At 40.0% G+C, this 18,213-nt stretch overlaps 1 protein-coding gene across 1 annotated transcript in view; it reads right to left on the bottom strand.

Moving 5' to 3' along the window:
- Positions 1–8,507, bottom strand: part of LOC117392231 (thyrotropin-releasing hormone-degrading ectoenzyme-like) — a 131,609-nt gene extending 123,102 nt beyond the window's left edge. Inside the window, exons 1-2 of the mRNA XM_033990263.2 lie at positions 7,936–8,507; positions 4,304–4,548 (exon numbers count right to left, since the gene is read on the bottom strand). Of these exons, the coding sequence (XP_033846154.1) occupies positions 4,304–4,548; positions 7,936–8,415 (725 nt within the window). The 5' untranslated portion in view covers positions 8,416–8,507. The remainder of the gene's footprint in view (positions 1–4,303; positions 4,549–7,935) is intronic.
- Between the last annotated feature and the right edge of the window lie 9,706 nt (positions 8,508–18,213).

Below are 18,213 nucleotides of genomic sequence, written 5' to 3' on the forward strand. Positions count from 1 at the left end.
CACTGAATCTGTTTACACACGGGAAACACATTCAGGCCTCATTATAATGTGCAGTGTGCATTCAGTAAGACAGACAGGAACCTCTAACCCCCTGTGCCATGCACTGAAACATACCTGCACACATGAACAGTATTAAGAAGTGTGAGAGAGAAAGAGTGCACAAAGATCCAGATGCCCTTCCTGACAGAGGTCTTTCCTTTTATATGGGTTTGGTGCAGCATAAAGGATATACTGGCCAGATATTTTCTCATCAATAGTATTTCAAGAACATGAATAAATCTCAGATTGCCCACAATTCGTGTCCTCAAAGTGGTTTGATCAAAAAGTGTCTGAACTTCCATTATAAAGCTGTGGCACGGCCCTCATGCATGGATTCATGGCCTGGTCATTCACATCTCGGCAGAGCCCAGAGAGAAATGGAAATGACATCATTTCGTGGTGTAATGTTTGCCATTATCTCATCTTGAGATGCACAGAAGAAGAGAGAAACACATGAATGACAAGGCCCACACATCTGCTCCGGCACAGGGACAGAATCACTGCTCATTTAGATTCAAAGATGCGACTGGTGCAGAAACTGTCGAGTCAGGCGCTTCACAAAGCATTTGTGTAAGCGCCAAGAAGAAGAAGAGGAGCTTTTTATGATGACACAAACACATGAGACTGAACTCACAGGGCCCTTATGAGTGAGATAGAGATTGCATTGCGATATGCATCTCATTGTAACACTGTGGCGCATTAGCTTCTACAGCTATAGTTTTACACAGGAAGCGCTAAACAGGCTGATTCATCATCTCTGCCACAGCATATGGATGTGATGAGGCGGGAGGAGGGGACCTGCTCTGTTCAGATTTCAATCCTCCTTTATTTAGAGGAAGGATAAAAATAAATATGATAAGGGCAAGCTATAAACACAACAGGAGTCACTTTACTTCCTGACTGCATGTCTCTAGTGAGATCTTTAAATAAGATCATAGTGCATTATCAACCTGCTAATTATAAATATTAAAAAGCCAATGCCATTTGATTTGTCAAAACTACTATTTCCAAATAGAAAACATTAAGAGGCTTTAAATGCAATGATCCACCAATCTGTGTAGAAGCAACCTGGCCCCTCTCCATCCCTCCAAACAAACTAGTGTCATTTGGAAACGCATTCATTCAGGCTGCCAGATAAGAGCCGAGCCTCGAAATTAACAGGTCGATTTGGGGCTCATCTGACCCGCAAGTATCAGGTCTTTCTCTTGTCAGCGACGACATCTTTGATCTATAAAGACCTCCATTACACAGCAGTCATTGCTGCTCAATAAATACCTGTCTGCTAGCACCATATGCACGGAGCCAGAGCTTAGAGAACCACTGCATTTATTAAGTGGCTTGAGCTGGCTGCCATGTTTGATAGGTTACCCTTTGACACACATGCTGCACAGAGCTGTATTGATTTGAAACCTCTCATCTGTACACTAGATTAGTCTATCAGAATGTGAAAGTGCTAGTGGTGAATCTGCTCACCTTCATTAAGCATCTGTCAGAGTCATTAAAGCTCCTGTCTCTGTTGCTTGTTGCGTTGTGGGTCGTTAGCTGCACTAGCGCTCATTAACTATCATGGCATTGCTTGTTATGGGAAGAGGGAAGACTTCAGCCCCTCAAGGCTATGGGGAAAAAGCTATAGAAAGATCTGTTACACCGGCCAGAAATAGCCACTAGAGACAGCAATGAGTGGAGACCAGGGAAGACTTGAGGACATCAGGTGGAGAATGGATTGTGATTTCCTCCGATTTTTGCAGCAACAATAGCTACACCTATGTGCACCTTTTGTCGGCTGGGGATATTTCCGCTACTTTTTGATCCCTCTAATATTGATTTGATGGTTTAACCTCGCCTCGTTTTATTTTAAGAAACTAGAATCATTGGAAGGCTTTTCGTAATTCGTCTCAAATGAGCTTTTCGTAATAACGACATTGACATTTACAAGTTCACACAGGAGGTTTGACTTATCAATATCTACCAGCAAATAATAAAAGCTAGTCCTCCAGAGCTGAACCATCCTGTACGATCATTTGCCAAACAACCTATTAGAGCAGCATAGTTATTCGCAAAAATTTGAATGAACAAAATTAGCAAATCACAAAGGCTGCAAATTTTGAAGTACCATCATTTTTTGAAGTAGCATCATTTCCTCTTCAAACAACAAAATTTTGCTTGTTTATTCTGAAATGAGATTTTTGTATTTGTTTATGAGTACACGTTTAACATGTGATCCTATTATTAAAACAGATCACCAAATCGTTTAGCCCTACTACTGTAAATAACTGAAAAAATACATGTGACAACCTTCGATGAAAGATGTGATCAACAAGATGTGAACATTTGTAAGCTTTTTTAAGTGGAAATTCAAATGTCCTAACCTAAGTAACAAAATGAGAAGACCGCTGACCCTTTAGACTGACAGATTATGACATATGAGTTTCTGCATCCTTACAATGAAATGGTACACTCTGGACTGTGGTCACTTTCCTATACATTAGCGGCATATTGATGTTCCTTTTTATATCCCGCTGTATGATGTCACAGGAGCAGGTCTGGGTAGAAAGCAGGTCAGTGGACTTTATGATGGATCGTGTCGAGTGTCTGCCTCGACTGGGAGATCTCTCCACTCAGCTCAATGTTACATCATGGGCATTAATTGAAGCGATACTGACAGCAGCTATTTATTTATAGGGCACAGGGGTGTCAATACCCTGCATGTGCTACCAAAACACTCCTGACTTGATACAAAGAAAACAAGCACAAGCCCTATGCATAAATCATTGCTTTTTTACATAGTTTGAATATTAATGTGTGACATGTTGGGTCCATAATGTCAATGTAATGTATTGTTAATACACAGGAACTTTGTGTGTTTATGTGCGCTGGGTAATTAATTCAGCCTGTAGTGTTTAAACGCTTAAGCTGAGCCTGGGGTTTAGTCACTTTGGATATTAAGTCAATCTCACCATGAGACGGGTGTATGTTTTAGTATTAACTGCACTGCTGCATCCAGCTAATCCTTGAGCTAACACTGCACTCTCACTCTTGCACACAGTGTTTAATATGGACAGTAGACATCCCCAAAGAGTCTGAATTTGAATTTGATTACAATTTATTAGAGTGATCAGCAGTGAGCTTTGTCTTTGCTTCAGCGAGTAGCCTGCTCCAAATATTCTCATTTCAATATTCAATACTCAACCTATTTCATACCAGTTTTTAGGACTGTTTCCAGTGTAAATTAATTCCAACATTTGTTTTATTTGGGAGATTATTGTTACAATAAACCTGGATTTGAACAAATTTGTATCAAAGTACTGTGGTGGTGAAACTAGTAAAATGCTACAAGTATTGAGTACAATAGCTACAAAGAACAGTGTTCAGACCACTTTGAATAATAATTAGATTGAACTGTACAAAATGCACCGTGTTCCAAAGTGAGAAAGAATGAAATTTTAATGAAAAGGTTCTTTTGTTGTGATCGAGTGCTGCTGGTGCATCAGCTGCTGTATTGATCCAGGATTGATTTGCAGCACAGCAACAGAATGGAGCTTGGTGGCACTGGCACGCTCACACTAAAGCCAATTACTCACTACGGGACAAAAGAAAACTACTTTCTGTCATAAGTAAACGCTTAGGGCTGGTGAACACAGCATTGTCCTTCAACTGCCTAAATATTAAAATATTTAAACATACTGAGATTTCATTAAACATCTTAAACTCTTTCTTACATTCAAGTTCATTCAATGCTCTGAGCCGAAAGTTATTTGGAACAAGTAAAACACATTTCAAGTAGATTGTGCCTAAGTAGCTTCATCACATCGGTCTATTGAGGTCCTCATCCTAAATGATCCTTTCTCATCAATTAACTTAAGTTTTGTGTTGCTGCCGTCAGAGGAACAGACGCTGATAAGATGTCACTGTGGGAACACACACAAAGCCATGGATGAAATAATGAATGTATCTGCAGCAGGCTGTTCCCTTTAGCACCACAGGGAAGGAATGTGACGTGGAGAGGCTTGTCGCAAAGGATTGTGGGAATTTATAAAGAGGGGTTTCAAGGTGTGTGGCTTCTCTAAGTAGAGCACACAGAGCAAGAGGAGTGCCTCAGTTAATCGATGTTGAGGATGCGAAGCTCTGACCTTTGGAGCGAGACCACCTGCTGCTACTGAAGAGTCAGGGGGAGGAGCTGGGTGGCAGTGAGTGCAGCGTGAAAGTGGTGAGATAGGTGAGAGGTGTGTGTTCAGTGTTTGATGACAGTTGTGTGTTTGGTTACCTTTTTTCTCTGTGTAAAGTGTATGAGCTCCTGAAGAACCCCAACAGCTCGTCCTCGATGGCTGCGTCAAAGCTGATGTTGAGTCGGTACAGTCTCATTGGCTTGAGCTCCCGGTGCAGGACCACCACATACATCTGATTGAGTGGGAAAGCAAAGTGGCGATGGATGCGCATAACTCCACCCCCTGGTCTATTTGTGAGGCGCCCACCACCGCTGCCCTCTGCAGTCACTGAGACCCGGTCCACCTGCACAAAATACATCATTATACTTTTGTAAAGATACAATATGAGGCTGATTAAATACATGGTACGGACTTTTCAATTACATATCAGCTGAAGATTCTCTTCCAACACTACTTTATGAACCAGAAAAACTTCTTGAGAGAGCCAGGGGTCTGTGATGCAGGCTTATTCATGGACAGGATTTGAAAGCATGTCTTAAGCCCTGTTTTCACCAGCCCACGCAGCTCTACTCTTCTCAGCCCTACTTGGTCTGGTTGTTTCCATTACTCTGTAGATTCTGGTACCGTATCCATGGAAACTGCCTTCAACAAATCAAAGTGATAACTGTGGTACGGAAAAGTATCTGGTACCGATTAGGAACTGGGATAGAGTGAAGGGCTAGAGTCTTTTTTTTAGGTTAGTGTGCTTTGGATATCCCTACAAGCGAGCTAAATGTGTGTACACATGAAAACAAATCAACATTTTTATTTTGAAAAATATGGACTAACGAGCCTATAGACAAACATCAAATACACCAAGAAATGTGTGATTCATAACAATTCAATGTTTTAAATGCCTAAATATTGAACTACCAGTGCACAACCTTTTGGCCAGCACTCAATAAATCTAAATGAACCATGTACATGCCAGTTATAGGGTCTATTGGAATCATTCTATGGCACTATTTTCTCTGAGACCTAACAATGCAGCATTGTAAAGATGATGACAAAGACGCTGCCTAGCCTCTCTGCTGTCCCCTGTATCCAGCCTCAGCACCCACAGTAAGCCCTGTGTCTAATTCCCTGGGGAGAGGTTGTCAACAGGCTGGCCACTTTCTGCTGTGCTCACTTTAATGCAGACCCCTGGGAAGAGACAAGGTCAAAGCCCCAATCCAAATAAGCACATATCCACATCTCCTCACACATAAAATTGACTTACACTTGAGAGGGCAACATAGTAAATTTACTGACCCAACAGGAAAAGCAAACCTTACACTACAGGAGCAGAAAACTTTTGAGGGACGTGCCTTTCACATGAGCCCCACACACTGCTCCCAACAATCAACAAAATAAATCAAACTCTACTCGGGTTGACTGATTTGCAGCAGTTTTGATGCTTCTGATTAAAGCAGTTGCTAAGCAACACCTGACTTTCTTCCAGATCCAGGACGTGGGACCTGTCGCCAAGTTGATGTGACAGAAACCAAATGCAGAAACCAATGCCGACTTGTTTGTGGTTATGTAAAAGTATAATGAAATGACAGTAATCAGGGCAGATCTGTAGTAACTTATAAACAAAATCTTGTGTCACCTTGCTATAATCTTGGACCATGATTAAAAACACATAGTGATTTAGTTTTGTGTAATAGTATTCTGGATATAATGAGCAGATGTAGGTGACAAAAGTGAGAAAATCAAAGAAGACAAAGTGAATGTAGTAATTACAATCACTGAAACGTGATCTCTCTATAACAGCAGTGACAAGCGGCTAACAGAATAAAGGAAATGTCACTCACGCATCAAATCACATGTTGCATGGCAAACTCTAATGTGGATAAGTACAGGAGGAGACTGGGGTTCATTTTTGTTGAGCATTTGAACAAAAATTTGTGAAGAAAGAACAGAGTAAGTTGAATACATTTATCACAGCCTACATGGAGAAATCAGCTATAGTCCATCAGTGCATTTGTGTACAAAGAAAAGGTCACAATAACACCGCAGCTTCCTTCTATGACTGTAAGCGCTCTTTACAAAAGCCACCTGCTGCATGGCAGGTGTTCAAAACAAAAGCCCTTTTCAAATAAAACCACCATTTATGTTTTATTTGTCCCATATAATCTACTGTAACTGCTTGTTTATGCAAATGTCTGTGGCCACTCAATTCAATTTTGAATTCTATTCCCTCTGATGCATAAACAAAATCATATTTATAGTAAAGACTTTGTCTGTAGACGGTAAACAGTCTCATTATTTCTATTTTAGACTAAGAATGGTTTAAAAAGATAATTACAGTGTGCTGTAGGGCTAGTTATTATTTTGGAGTACAGGTACATAATCAGTTGCACTGGTTGTAAATGTTTTGAGGTTGTGTATCCTTATCCTCGCTCTGTCAAACAGTACAGACTGTTAAACGTGGAAACGTGGTTTGTTCTTTGATGAATGAACTGATCAATATAAAGAGAGAGCCTGCTGACACACAGGAAACCAAGGGATTAGAACAATGTTTTTTCTGGAGTTCCTGGTGTGTCAGCAAGTGCAATATAAGGCTCAAAGTTTATTAAATACACTGTACACTTATTTGATTATACTACACTGAAAAACTTCCACTGAAAAACTCTATGGTGTAAAACGTATCCATCTCCATGCAGAATATTCCAAAGTATGGTTTTAACTTTCTATTTCGATACCAACCCCACAAAGTTATGAGTCTCACGAGTTTGTTTAGTACATTTACGCCTTTAAATGTAATTTATGGTATTGCTAATTATGCTCTATAGACACGAAATGTTAGTGGGGGAAAAAAAAAACTCTGCCAGAACAAAATTCAGAGCTCATGTGTTTGTGGGGCTTGCTTTGGTACGGAAAAGGCGATCTAAGTTTTTATAGCTCCTTTCCTGGTTACAGGGTATATTTTATACTCCTGTTTGGCCTTTTAGTGTTTTTAATTGGCTTCTGACCAAATTAGAGAGATATATTCTGCCCTCACATTAGCCAAGATGACCGGCCTGAAAAATCAGGGTGCTCAGGCATTTCTCGGAGGCTTTTCCCTCAACACGCGCTTGTCTTGAAAATTGAGCTGAAACAGCGACTTTGGCGGTTAATTAGCCTCGTCAAGAAATTCTCTGAGGGTAAATCTGAAAATAAACACCCTTTGTTAGAGACTGTTGTTTTCAACATCACAAAGTAAAGATGCACACTTCATATATGAAGGTGAGTAATATGTGTGCAATGATCTCTCTATTGACTTAATACTTTTTTTTTATTGAATTTTGTGGGTTGAAAAATGAAGATGCTTATTATTTAGGGTTGTTAAGATTATATACAAAATACAAAAAATAAAGACATTTTTTTGGAATTAGATAAAAATTGTGTTTAATTTTAGATGATTATCTTATACAGTTATGATTCTTGACATGTTCAGTGTCACATTTCCAGGTGTGTTCACGTGTGCATATGAGTTTGTTGTATATATGTGTTTTGCCTAGCTTGGTGCGGAGGTAGTGTTGTCATTTCCACTTTCATTAAGCCCTCCTCTGAGATATAATCACCAGAGCACAGTTGTGTCACCAAACAATCAGCGGCTGCTGCTGATTTGGTGTGAAGCTCGCCACACTCTAATTAACATCAGAGTGATTATCCTGTGAATGTCACCAGTAAAAAAGGCATGCAGTTTGATAATGGTGCTTAGTACCTCCAGGCGGTCAGTGTGCAGCACAATGAAGCGGGTGGCATTGACACACTCTATCTCGATGCTGACGTCTCCGGAGAAGGTGAAGTTGTCCATGCACACGGCCAGTCGCAGCTCGTAGTGCCGGGGCCGGAGCGTTCCAGGCAGACGGGAGGTCCTCCAGGGCTGCACCTCCTCCTCCCCCCTGTCTGTGGCTCTGTCTCTGCTTCCATTCAGTCGAGCTGAGCCTCCGGCAGCCCGAGAGCCCACCTCAGGAGGGCCATCTCGAGTACCGCACTCCTCATAGCGGACGCTGAGCACCACAGCCACTGCAGTGACGATGATGAGGGTGAGGATGGACAGGGCAAAGCCCAGCACCAGTTTCTTGTGCACCGTGATGTGGCGCTCCGTTGTGCGGGGCCGAACCACCACCGACTCAGCCCACTGGTCTGAGAGGCCTCTGCCATTGCGCATGGCCCCTGGGCTACTGTCGTTTAGTCCCATTTAGTCAAAGTCAAAATGTCACTTGATGTATATGATGAGATAATCGTTTTCACAATTTCTTTCTTCTTCATTCATTGGGTTGAGTTCATTGAGTCTCCCGTTGATGTTACTGACAGTTTTATTTCTAGTGTTGACCTTTGACCTGCAGCATTATGAATGTCCTTCAGCACAGATTCGAGATGGGAAATCCACACAAGTGCACATCTTATACCATGGGCAACAGAACTGACAAGGGAGAAAGAATGAGATAGTTGCGTGCATTTTGGCTTTATAGTGAGTAGGAAAAAAATCAATTGTGCATGGCTCAGTTTCAAGTGTAGAGGTGGAGAAGGGCAGGAGAGGAGAGGGGGGGTGGAATACTGTTAAGGATGTGGCTATACAGTGAAAGTACCATCCATAGACTTTCAGTGGAAGCTGCTAGCCAAGTTAAAGAAAACTCTTGCAACCAGACACAAGTAACAGGCAGATTAAACAGGGGGCCACACACTATTTGCTACAGTCTGCTGACTCTCATCTGCCCAAGATTCACTTAATTGTTTAAGTTAACCCCCCAAAAAATCATGCTCATTATCAAAAAGGCAAATTCTCTGAAAATTTAGTCTAATGATGTTGATTTAGCTAGGAAGATGTCCCTGAAGTTAAACTATTTAGTTCTATAACTTCTATATTAACAAATCTTCAAAGACAGCAATCTGCTATTTTCTCCAAAAATAATGGAAAGACTGCATTAAAAAAAATTACCACGAAGGACAGAATTTAGCAGGATAAGATCTAAATGTGACAGAGCGGTAACAAAGCCGCTGCAGGGTGCGGGGGATTTGACTTGCCGTTATGCCCTTAATATAGACGCTGAGTGGCTCTCTGTGTGTGCCCATGTATCTGTCTCAGCCCCTCTCCGTCTCTTGAGGGGGTTAAGTGGATAATTTACAAGCAGCATGTGGGTTTATTTCAGCGTGCAGCAGATAATTCATTCCGGATATTCCGTGGGGCATAAACGATCCCTGCTTTACAGCTAAGCGGGCTGATGGATGAAAAGGATCGCAAGTGATTGAAAGAAGATACAGGCAAAGGAAAAACAATTCTTGTGCGGAGGAACGGAGGATGTTGGAGCGACCCAACAAGATATCAGATCTGTTAATGAGATCAGGCTCACGGCTATGACTCGGCTCTCATCATCGACGTTCTGGGACAAAGTCCGATCCTCTTGATGCGTAACAGCGGAACTTCTCCCGGTCTATGCCCCCTGGGGAAAGGCACGCGCCCGGAGCCCGTCTGCACCTGCGGACGTGTACGCCTGACTTTGACAGCGCTCCTCTTGTAATTGTCACAGTTCACAACTATGTGGATGCAGAGAAGAGGCTACTGTCAGTCCATGACAGGTCCACGAGGAACTGATGAGGATCAAACAGCGCAGTGCCTATAAAGCACAAACCGCATCATATGCACCGCTAAACACTGAGTAGGCTGAGTGACCGGAATTGCGCGCAGAAAAGGCAGAAGTGCTGCAGAAGTGGTCTGTGGGTCCGTGCAAAAATAACCCGGGGATCCCTGCGCAACGTCAAACCTGGCGTTGAACACCGACCGTTCACCAAAGACAACCCTGTGATTCCAGAAATCCCTCAGGCATCAGGACATCCACACGGTCCACGGTGCAAATAGTCTGTGCTGCTGCAGCCTCCATCATTCAGATGCTCCAGAACTTTTCAGCCTGCGAACAGCTCCAGTCCCGCAGCGAGGAAGAGCGCGGTGACAGTGCGTGGCGTCGGAGAGGAACAAGTACTTCTCTTGACAGCGCTCCTTTTCTTCTGGGATGAAGTAGGAGGCGCACTGCTCACCAAGCCGCGTGCGGTTTGAGTCTGAGCACGAGCTGTTTCTACTGCTCATACCAAGTGGCACGCGCTGTCAGAGAGGAGCGCGCGACAGAAGAGGGGAGGGGAGAGAGGCAGGGAACGCCCACCGCGCGCCACGAACTCTCACAGTTGTACGGAAAATGAAATACATCTTTGAAAAATGAGCAGCTTAAATAATCAACCTATAAGCTGCGTTCACATGTCATCAGAACATTCTAGACTGTGCAAGTCCAACCTGAGCTGGAAGGGAAGTCATAGAATGTGCCTTTTAAGTATAAAAATCCAGATGTTAATTGTTAATAGATCTGTAATTACTGGGCCTCTACACATGAAACAAAAACTGACACGAAGCTCAATATCAACAGGCTGATTTGAAAGGCGTCAGGGGTTAAGTTTACATACATACCAAAATCTGATTATTATATGGTTTGTGGAACTTTAAAATTACTTAAATTACATGCAAACTACAAAATCTGATGTGAGTAATCAGAGGGACAATGATCAGAAAGAAATGATGATGGAATTTAAGAGAGGAGTCATCACTTTAAAGGTATCAGAGGTTGACTTTAGTGTTTACTGATGTCACAATGTCAGATGGAGGGCTGGGGTTGTTATAACTCTATGAAAGAGGCAATGTTTTTTGAAAGACACAGAGGAAGCTGGAATTTGGACCCTGGTTGGAAATCATGTTTGATGGCCCACACTTTACGGTCCTTTGGGAGGCCTCATTTTGCATTAGGAAAATTAATGGGATGACAGGTTCTTTCTCTTGATCATACTGTTGATAAAACTTTTGTTCCAAGATGGTCTTCACACGTGTGAAACAAACATTCATTTTTCATCTAGCATTCAGCATTAAGAGCAACAGTATTTGGCGATTCCTCAGTATTTAGTTATTTGTTTTGTATGTTTCATTCTTCCTCATAAACAGCCATGTTTTTTATCCAGACTGACTGTGCATTTCTCTGACTGACTACACTGCCTATGAATCATGGCCATGTGAACTATAGAAGATAAGACCGCAGGGCCCAGACAACAAGTCTTTGTATAGTGTTTGGAAAATGTATAGTGTACCACAAAGACACATTAGGTCGAAAGACATTACATTACATCTGCTGATATTAGACCTGTGATTGTTATTCTTTCTATTCTTTTTGTTGCCGTAGTGTGCAGTCTAATCTAGAGAGTGCCATTAACTCAGAGTCCAGTGTCTGCCGCTCTGTGTCTGTGTCGTCAGCCCTTTCTCTCATACTTAATAAACACTTAAGTTCTCCTCCCGACTCTTCACAGCTACTCTGCTCATTTGTATTCATGGTCACTACACCACCAAGTGTGATGAATATATTACCCTTTTCTGGATTAGAATTGTGTTTTCAAAGTAAAAAATAATTTGTTCCAAATTATTTAGTTGTTTCTCTTAGTTAAACTAGATAAATCTTAATTTTATTCCATTACATACAGTAGGCCAGTAGATAAAATCCAAATATTGCAATAGGTTTTTGGCCACATACACAGCAAATTTAAAAGTGTTAAAACTCGGGGCTTCAGCTTTTTTCAGCAAGTGTAAAGTTGATTTTACTCCATATATATATATATATATATATATATATATATATATATATATATATATATATATATATATATATATATATATATATATATATATATATAGTCACTAACTCTCAGTGAGTGATGATTTTGAGTAAAGAAACTTTTAAGCCTTGATTCCAGAGGGCCCTATAACCTCACAGAGTTACTATGGTAACCCCCTCGGTAAAAAGGTGCACATGGGCACATGGCTGTGGACATGTTAGACAGGCAGACAGTGACTCTGGTGGTGTCAGGACTTGGAGACATTTGTGGAACCAGATTTTCGTTCTTAAATTGGTAAATTAATATAGACATACCTTCATTGCCTTTTATTTATTTTACTAAGAAAAAATAAAAGACAATTTGAATTCCAATAAAAGATAATTCCATTTATTTTGACGTTAGCTTAACAACTTACGCAGTCGACCTGAAGCCACTTTGCTCCAGTGGGACATAAATGACAGGACATTTGGTTGGTTTTAACCACATATTTCTGTTTGTGTTTGGACACGTAGGTTAAATTTGTTTAAAAAATCTAACATTGGCGAAAGCTGTTAACTTCATGTTATCATGTTAACATAAGTGTGGAGAAAACCTTTACATAAAAATGATAAAACATCAACATCGTTATTTCTCAAAATGCTCAGTAGTAGTATCAATATAGTTCAACACATCAGACTATGTCCCTCTTACTCTCAGTCCAAGCTGCAATTCATTTATTTAGGCCTATACATTTTTTACACAACAATACAATGCAGCAAGTTTATATTTTACAAATTGCCTAAATCTATTCATGTATAACTCCACACTAGTATATAGCTATTATAATAGTCCGTGTGGCAGCACAAATGACATTTAACATTTTATTTTGTTGATGTTTATGTTGATTTTGTTGAGGGTGTAATGAGTTGTGGCTTTTGACTTGTGTGATTGAACATTCTGGTCAGGGTGGAATGAGAAGGAGCCAAACACTGAGAAAAGATTGTAAAAGCCAAAAGTTATATCTGTCAACTTGACATTAAGAACCAAAAGTTAAATATGTCAACTGTCCAGTTGACACATTTAACTTTTGGTTCTTACTCTGGATCAGACCTGGACCACTGAGGGATTACACGGACAGGGAAGATTTGATCTCTCTGCTCTAAACTTCTTTGATACACCTGGATTAGTAAATACTTAAATAATATTATTACATTAGCAATATTTATATATATATATATATATATATATATATATATATATATATATATAATTTGTGGCCTGTCTACTTCAATCCCACAGTGATTACAAAGAGCCAGAGGATATCTACATCAGTGAGCTGTTGTTCACCTTGGATTCCAGGACTGAGCAGGGTACGTTTACCGGTAGCTTTTTTTCCCAGATTGAAGTGTATGCAGTACTTTTGTGCGTGAAACAGGCTCGCTTCACTGACCATTGCTGTGCATTTTGTATTGTAGTAGGCTGGGACATTGATGTTACTTCCCTACTTTTACTGCTCCACCTTCTACCACCAACATCAAGAGGAGCAAAGAAGCTGGCCAAGATTAGCCCAACTCAGTCTCTTCAAATTTAGAGTCAACTTTTACATTTTATCACTGGTGTAACCAAATTCATGTTTAAAAGTTAATTTTGACACTGTTATGTTTGGTAGTAGCTGTAGTACTGAAAATCCTAGTTTTACTGCTGAAATTTCAATTTGTGAAGAAAATTTAAGTAAAAAATAAAATATCAGTTCTAACAGCACTGTGTCCTGGAGCACTGCTGTGAGCAGAGCTGTGAGGGGAAAGTCTCACACATCCTGACAAAAGGAGGACATAGGACCACCGTTTCTGCTTTGCACTGAACAGCAAAAGGCCGAGGACTTCTTCATTGTTATGGACCACGTGCCCTGTGCCCCGCGGATGACCGTGGCTGTCTTCTGCGTTTCCTACAATGAAGCTCTTGCTCAATATTTCATCACTCAAAACACTGTTTATAACATGGACATTACAGGAAGAATATCTGTACATATTCAACTATATCATTTTAAATGTAAAACAAAATGTCCTGTACATTATTTCAGCATTTAATAGTCATAGTCATCATGCTTGATTCCAACATGTCTTGAATGAGGTTGCAAACATCTCTGAATTAATTAATCTTGTTTCTAATCCAACTGGTCATATCCACATGAAGTCACAACAATTGAGTCAAATGTTGGATCCAGATGAAACTTTATGTTCTTGTATGTTTTTGACTTCATGAAAGCCCAGTCCCCTGTCCGTTGTTAACTAAACGTGTCAGATGAGACTGTGCTGATGGCATCGTTCTGACACTGTACATTTCAGGCCTGTTACATAGATGACCAAAGTGTCACGTTTTCACTGATATTGATAAAATAGTATACTTTTTTAATTACATGTATAACATAGTAAAATGTCTTTATAATATTAAGATGAACATTTAATGAATGAATGTCTATTTTTGTCTAAATCAATGAGCGTTAAAGCTACAAAAACTGTGACACTAAAAGGGATTTTTTTAATTTAACTATAATAATATAATACTATTATAATTAAGAACTATAATAATTCGAAGTTACTCAGAAAAAAAATCAAAATTAACTCATAAAAATAGTTAATGCTAACATATTTTGAAAGTTAATAATTAAGCCCCAAAAAGTGTCACTTTAACACTGTCCTGACCATGTAGACACTGACAAAGAGCTCATATTAAATCCCCAGCAGTTGATTTGACGATTGTGAGTTTGCTCTGTGGATTATTTACAGTTTACAGTTAAATTCTGGACATTTCTATGTATTTATTTTTCCTGATTTGAGATTCCTCACACAGCCTTGTCATAGCCGGGAGCCACTGCTAACAGTGAGAAGCTTTGCACTCTAATCTTCCAATGCCATTCACGCACATGCTCCTCAGATTTACTGTACATCTCTGTTACCTTCTGTCCACTTATCTATATGTATGTCCAGCAGGTTGTCTAGGAGAAAAAAAAGGTATTGACACATTTTATGCAGAAATAAATCAGGCAAAAAATGTTTATGAATGCATAAGAGATTAGTAGTCCTAAACACTCGCAAAACACAGAAACATGAAAGAGCTACAGGATTCACTTCAATTTTTTATTTGGACCACATATTTAACAGCACAAAGATATTTTTAAATTATTCTCATTATCAGTAAAGAAGTGAGTGTTTGACATAATTGTGGAAAAGGATATGACACAAACACTGTAATAAATGTAGAAACATTGCCCTAACTCACATGTGTCAAACTCAAGGCCCGGGGGCCAAATGCGGCCCTCCATGTCATTTTATGTGGCCCACGAGAAGACCAAACACGGAGCTAAGTATGCAAAAGTTAGTCTGCAAGAAAAACAACAAATTGTCCAATAATTAACAGGCTGTAAAAGGCCGTATTTGAAGCAGAGCTGAAGGTCTGTGAGCAGCTGTGTCCCGACCAGAAACACACTTTTAAAAATGTCAGTTTATCACAGAAACCATTATTTAACAAGTTAAAAGTAATTACATTTATTTTACATGACATTCGGTTACAGTGACATTTACACTGCCGCACAGTCACATCTGGCCCATTTTGCTGAGGTGGCCCTCGGCGAAAATGAGTTTGACGCCCCTGCCCTAACTTATAAAATATTCAGTACTTTTGTTGACATACAAATATCTGTGTGATATACAGTTCTTGGTGGTGGTCAGAGCTGGGAGCTACAACTCATGCCAAAGGTCAAGTGTGTTGAAACAGATGTAGACTATCAGGGTGGATGTTCAAAACTTTGGATTTCTTAAAATAACTTTTATAACTCCCATCACCAAAGATGTGATGTTTCAATATTTTAGAATTTTCTTGTAAATATACTGGTCTGAAAAAACGGAGCTACAGCTGGTTGAGTCCAGTCTGTGGTTGAAGGTCAGACATCTCTATAGGTGACAATAACAATCCTCTTCCTCATCACCACTCAAATGACCAGCTGTTGGCCGGCTACTGACCCAACCTACTCACCGTCTGATTGCCTATCACATGATCCATTAATTTCACAGTGTCGACCCAGCTGTGGTTCCTTTGCTCTGTGATACATTTAGACATGTGTCAATGCGTGTTCATGTCTACATAATGTTAAAAGCATATATGTTTTGTCAGCTTTCAATCGTGTTCACTGGATCTAAAAGGGTTATCTCCATCTGTCAGCAGCTATAGTGTCCAGAGAAAAAGGCTTAAATATTAGCCAGAATACCCATAATTCACTCTGGTAAATGAAAAACATTTCATTTGAAGGAAGTAACTGCATGTGCTCTTTTGGTTTCAGATCTTATTCTCAAGTGTGTAGTTATTGCAATTCAATTTGCAAATTAGCAGACACAAAAAATCTAATTATTGAATCTAATTAAAAGGAAGTGAGTGAAGCTTTTGACTTATCGCTCACAAATGTTCTTGGTATAAATGAACTGTTTGAATGCACTCTAACCGGTGGAATATAAATAAATCAAATATAAACAAATATAAGGGAAACTCTCTAAGGCATTGTATGAAGAAGTGTTATATAGATGCAGAGGCTGGAAAATCACACATGTACAATTGAAACTAACAGTTTCTTAAAGCCATGCACAGTGTGATGGAAATTAAAAAGCATTTATGTTGTGAAGAAGAGATTCAGTCTGGCTGTCTTAGTCTGTCTTAGTGTAAATGAATGTTTTTTCTACCCGAGACCCAGACCAGTCATTAGGAAAAGTAACGCTCAGCAGACGCAACTGTCTCCACCCTCCAGGAAACTCTGTTGTTTTACCTGTGTTCTGTGATAAGTACATAGCTTTGTGATGCTGATATAACTACTTGCTAGGTGCGCTGGAAGGCTTCTGTTCATATCCGCTGTAACAAAGAATAAACCTTTTTGTATTTCATAACTTAACAAGGCTTCGCAAATGATTATTATCAATCACAACACACAGCTTTGATTAAGTGATGCACACTAATATCCACACATTCATTTTGCTTAAATCAACCTACAGGCCCTGTACATGTTCTTTTAATGTACAAGGAAGGAGATATTCTTCAGAAATCCAGACAGAGCAAATGGTAATATGGTCCAGGATTTCATAACACATTTTACACAATATCATCAGGACAAGGCAAGTATTTCTGTCTCCAAAAATAAGTGTGTGGGTCATTGTGCCCAGCACTTTTCATAGTCAGGTTTACAGACTCTGGGGGCCACTCCAGGGGCTTTAGAATATTAGTCTGTGTTTTATTGGACAAAGTCAATACGCACTTTCTTCTCAGCCACACACATGCGGTCTCCCTGACATTGCACGGCCAATTAGAGTCCTATTTCAGCCAAGTGGATCAAGGTGGAAGGCAGTGGAGAGATGGAGAGAGAGTGGGAGAGAGGGAAGGAGAGAGAGGGATGAAGGGAGAAAGAGAGAGAGGGTGGGTGCCTAAGTGGGCGGCACAGTTTCCTGCCTCAGGGTGGATTGGTGTCAAGTGTGGAGTACACACACAGCGGGCAGAAAATGTAATGAATGTGTATTAGTTGGTAGGGAAAATGCCAGTGTGTGTGGTCAGTGCACTTGACACCAATCTAGCAATGGAGCATCAGCCAAAGAAAAATAAAAAAGAGGCATGTCAGACTAAAGCCTAACACACAGATACAAACATCAATATTTCATATTCCTTGAAAGCACAAATCCATCCATGATTTATAATGGGCCTGCAGTAGAAGTGTGTGCTTGATGTAAACACAAGCTGATGAGGTCTGTGGGCTTTGTGTAGTAGAGTTTGGGCTGTGTCAGGCTACCATCAGGGAAATTCTCTATGTCCATGATGGATACTGTGTTCATTGCTACGTCTACTTCATAATGCATCCACATGTCCTGAAAATACATACACGGCCACTCAAGTAGCACGTTTCCATGACTGCAGCCAAAGACAGTGCTTTGAGAAGACTTTGAAGACTGAAACTTCTCAAACAATGAAAACAAACACATGTCAAAGCTACAACTGAAATAAAGGATGGTAAAATAATGCACTTTAAAGTTAACAAAGTCATTCCTCATGGGTTTATTATATCATGTCAGGACAATATTAGCACCACAATGATTTTTTTTGTTAATTTATTTATCTATTTATCTTTTTCTGAACACTATTTTATCTCATCACTTCAAGTCCAGTGATTACATAACCATCTAATGCTGAAACCATCCACACACTACAGAACTTCTGAGCATGCCCAGAAAAGGATACGTTCAATAAAGTTATGGACATCTATCTGATCTTAGAACTCAAGCCTCACATCTCTTTCTCTCTGTAGAAAAAAAATCCATACAAGTAAAAAGTAAGAGATTTTAGGAGG

Source organism: Periophthalmus magnuspinnatus, chromosome 23 (assembly GCF_009829125.3).
Source record: "Periophthalmus magnuspinnatus isolate fPerMag1 chromosome 23, fPerMag1.2.pri, whole genome shotgun sequence".
Taxonomy (NCBI): Eukaryota; Metazoa; Chordata; class Actinopteri; order Gobiiformes; family Gobiidae; genus Periophthalmus; species Periophthalmus magnuspinnatus.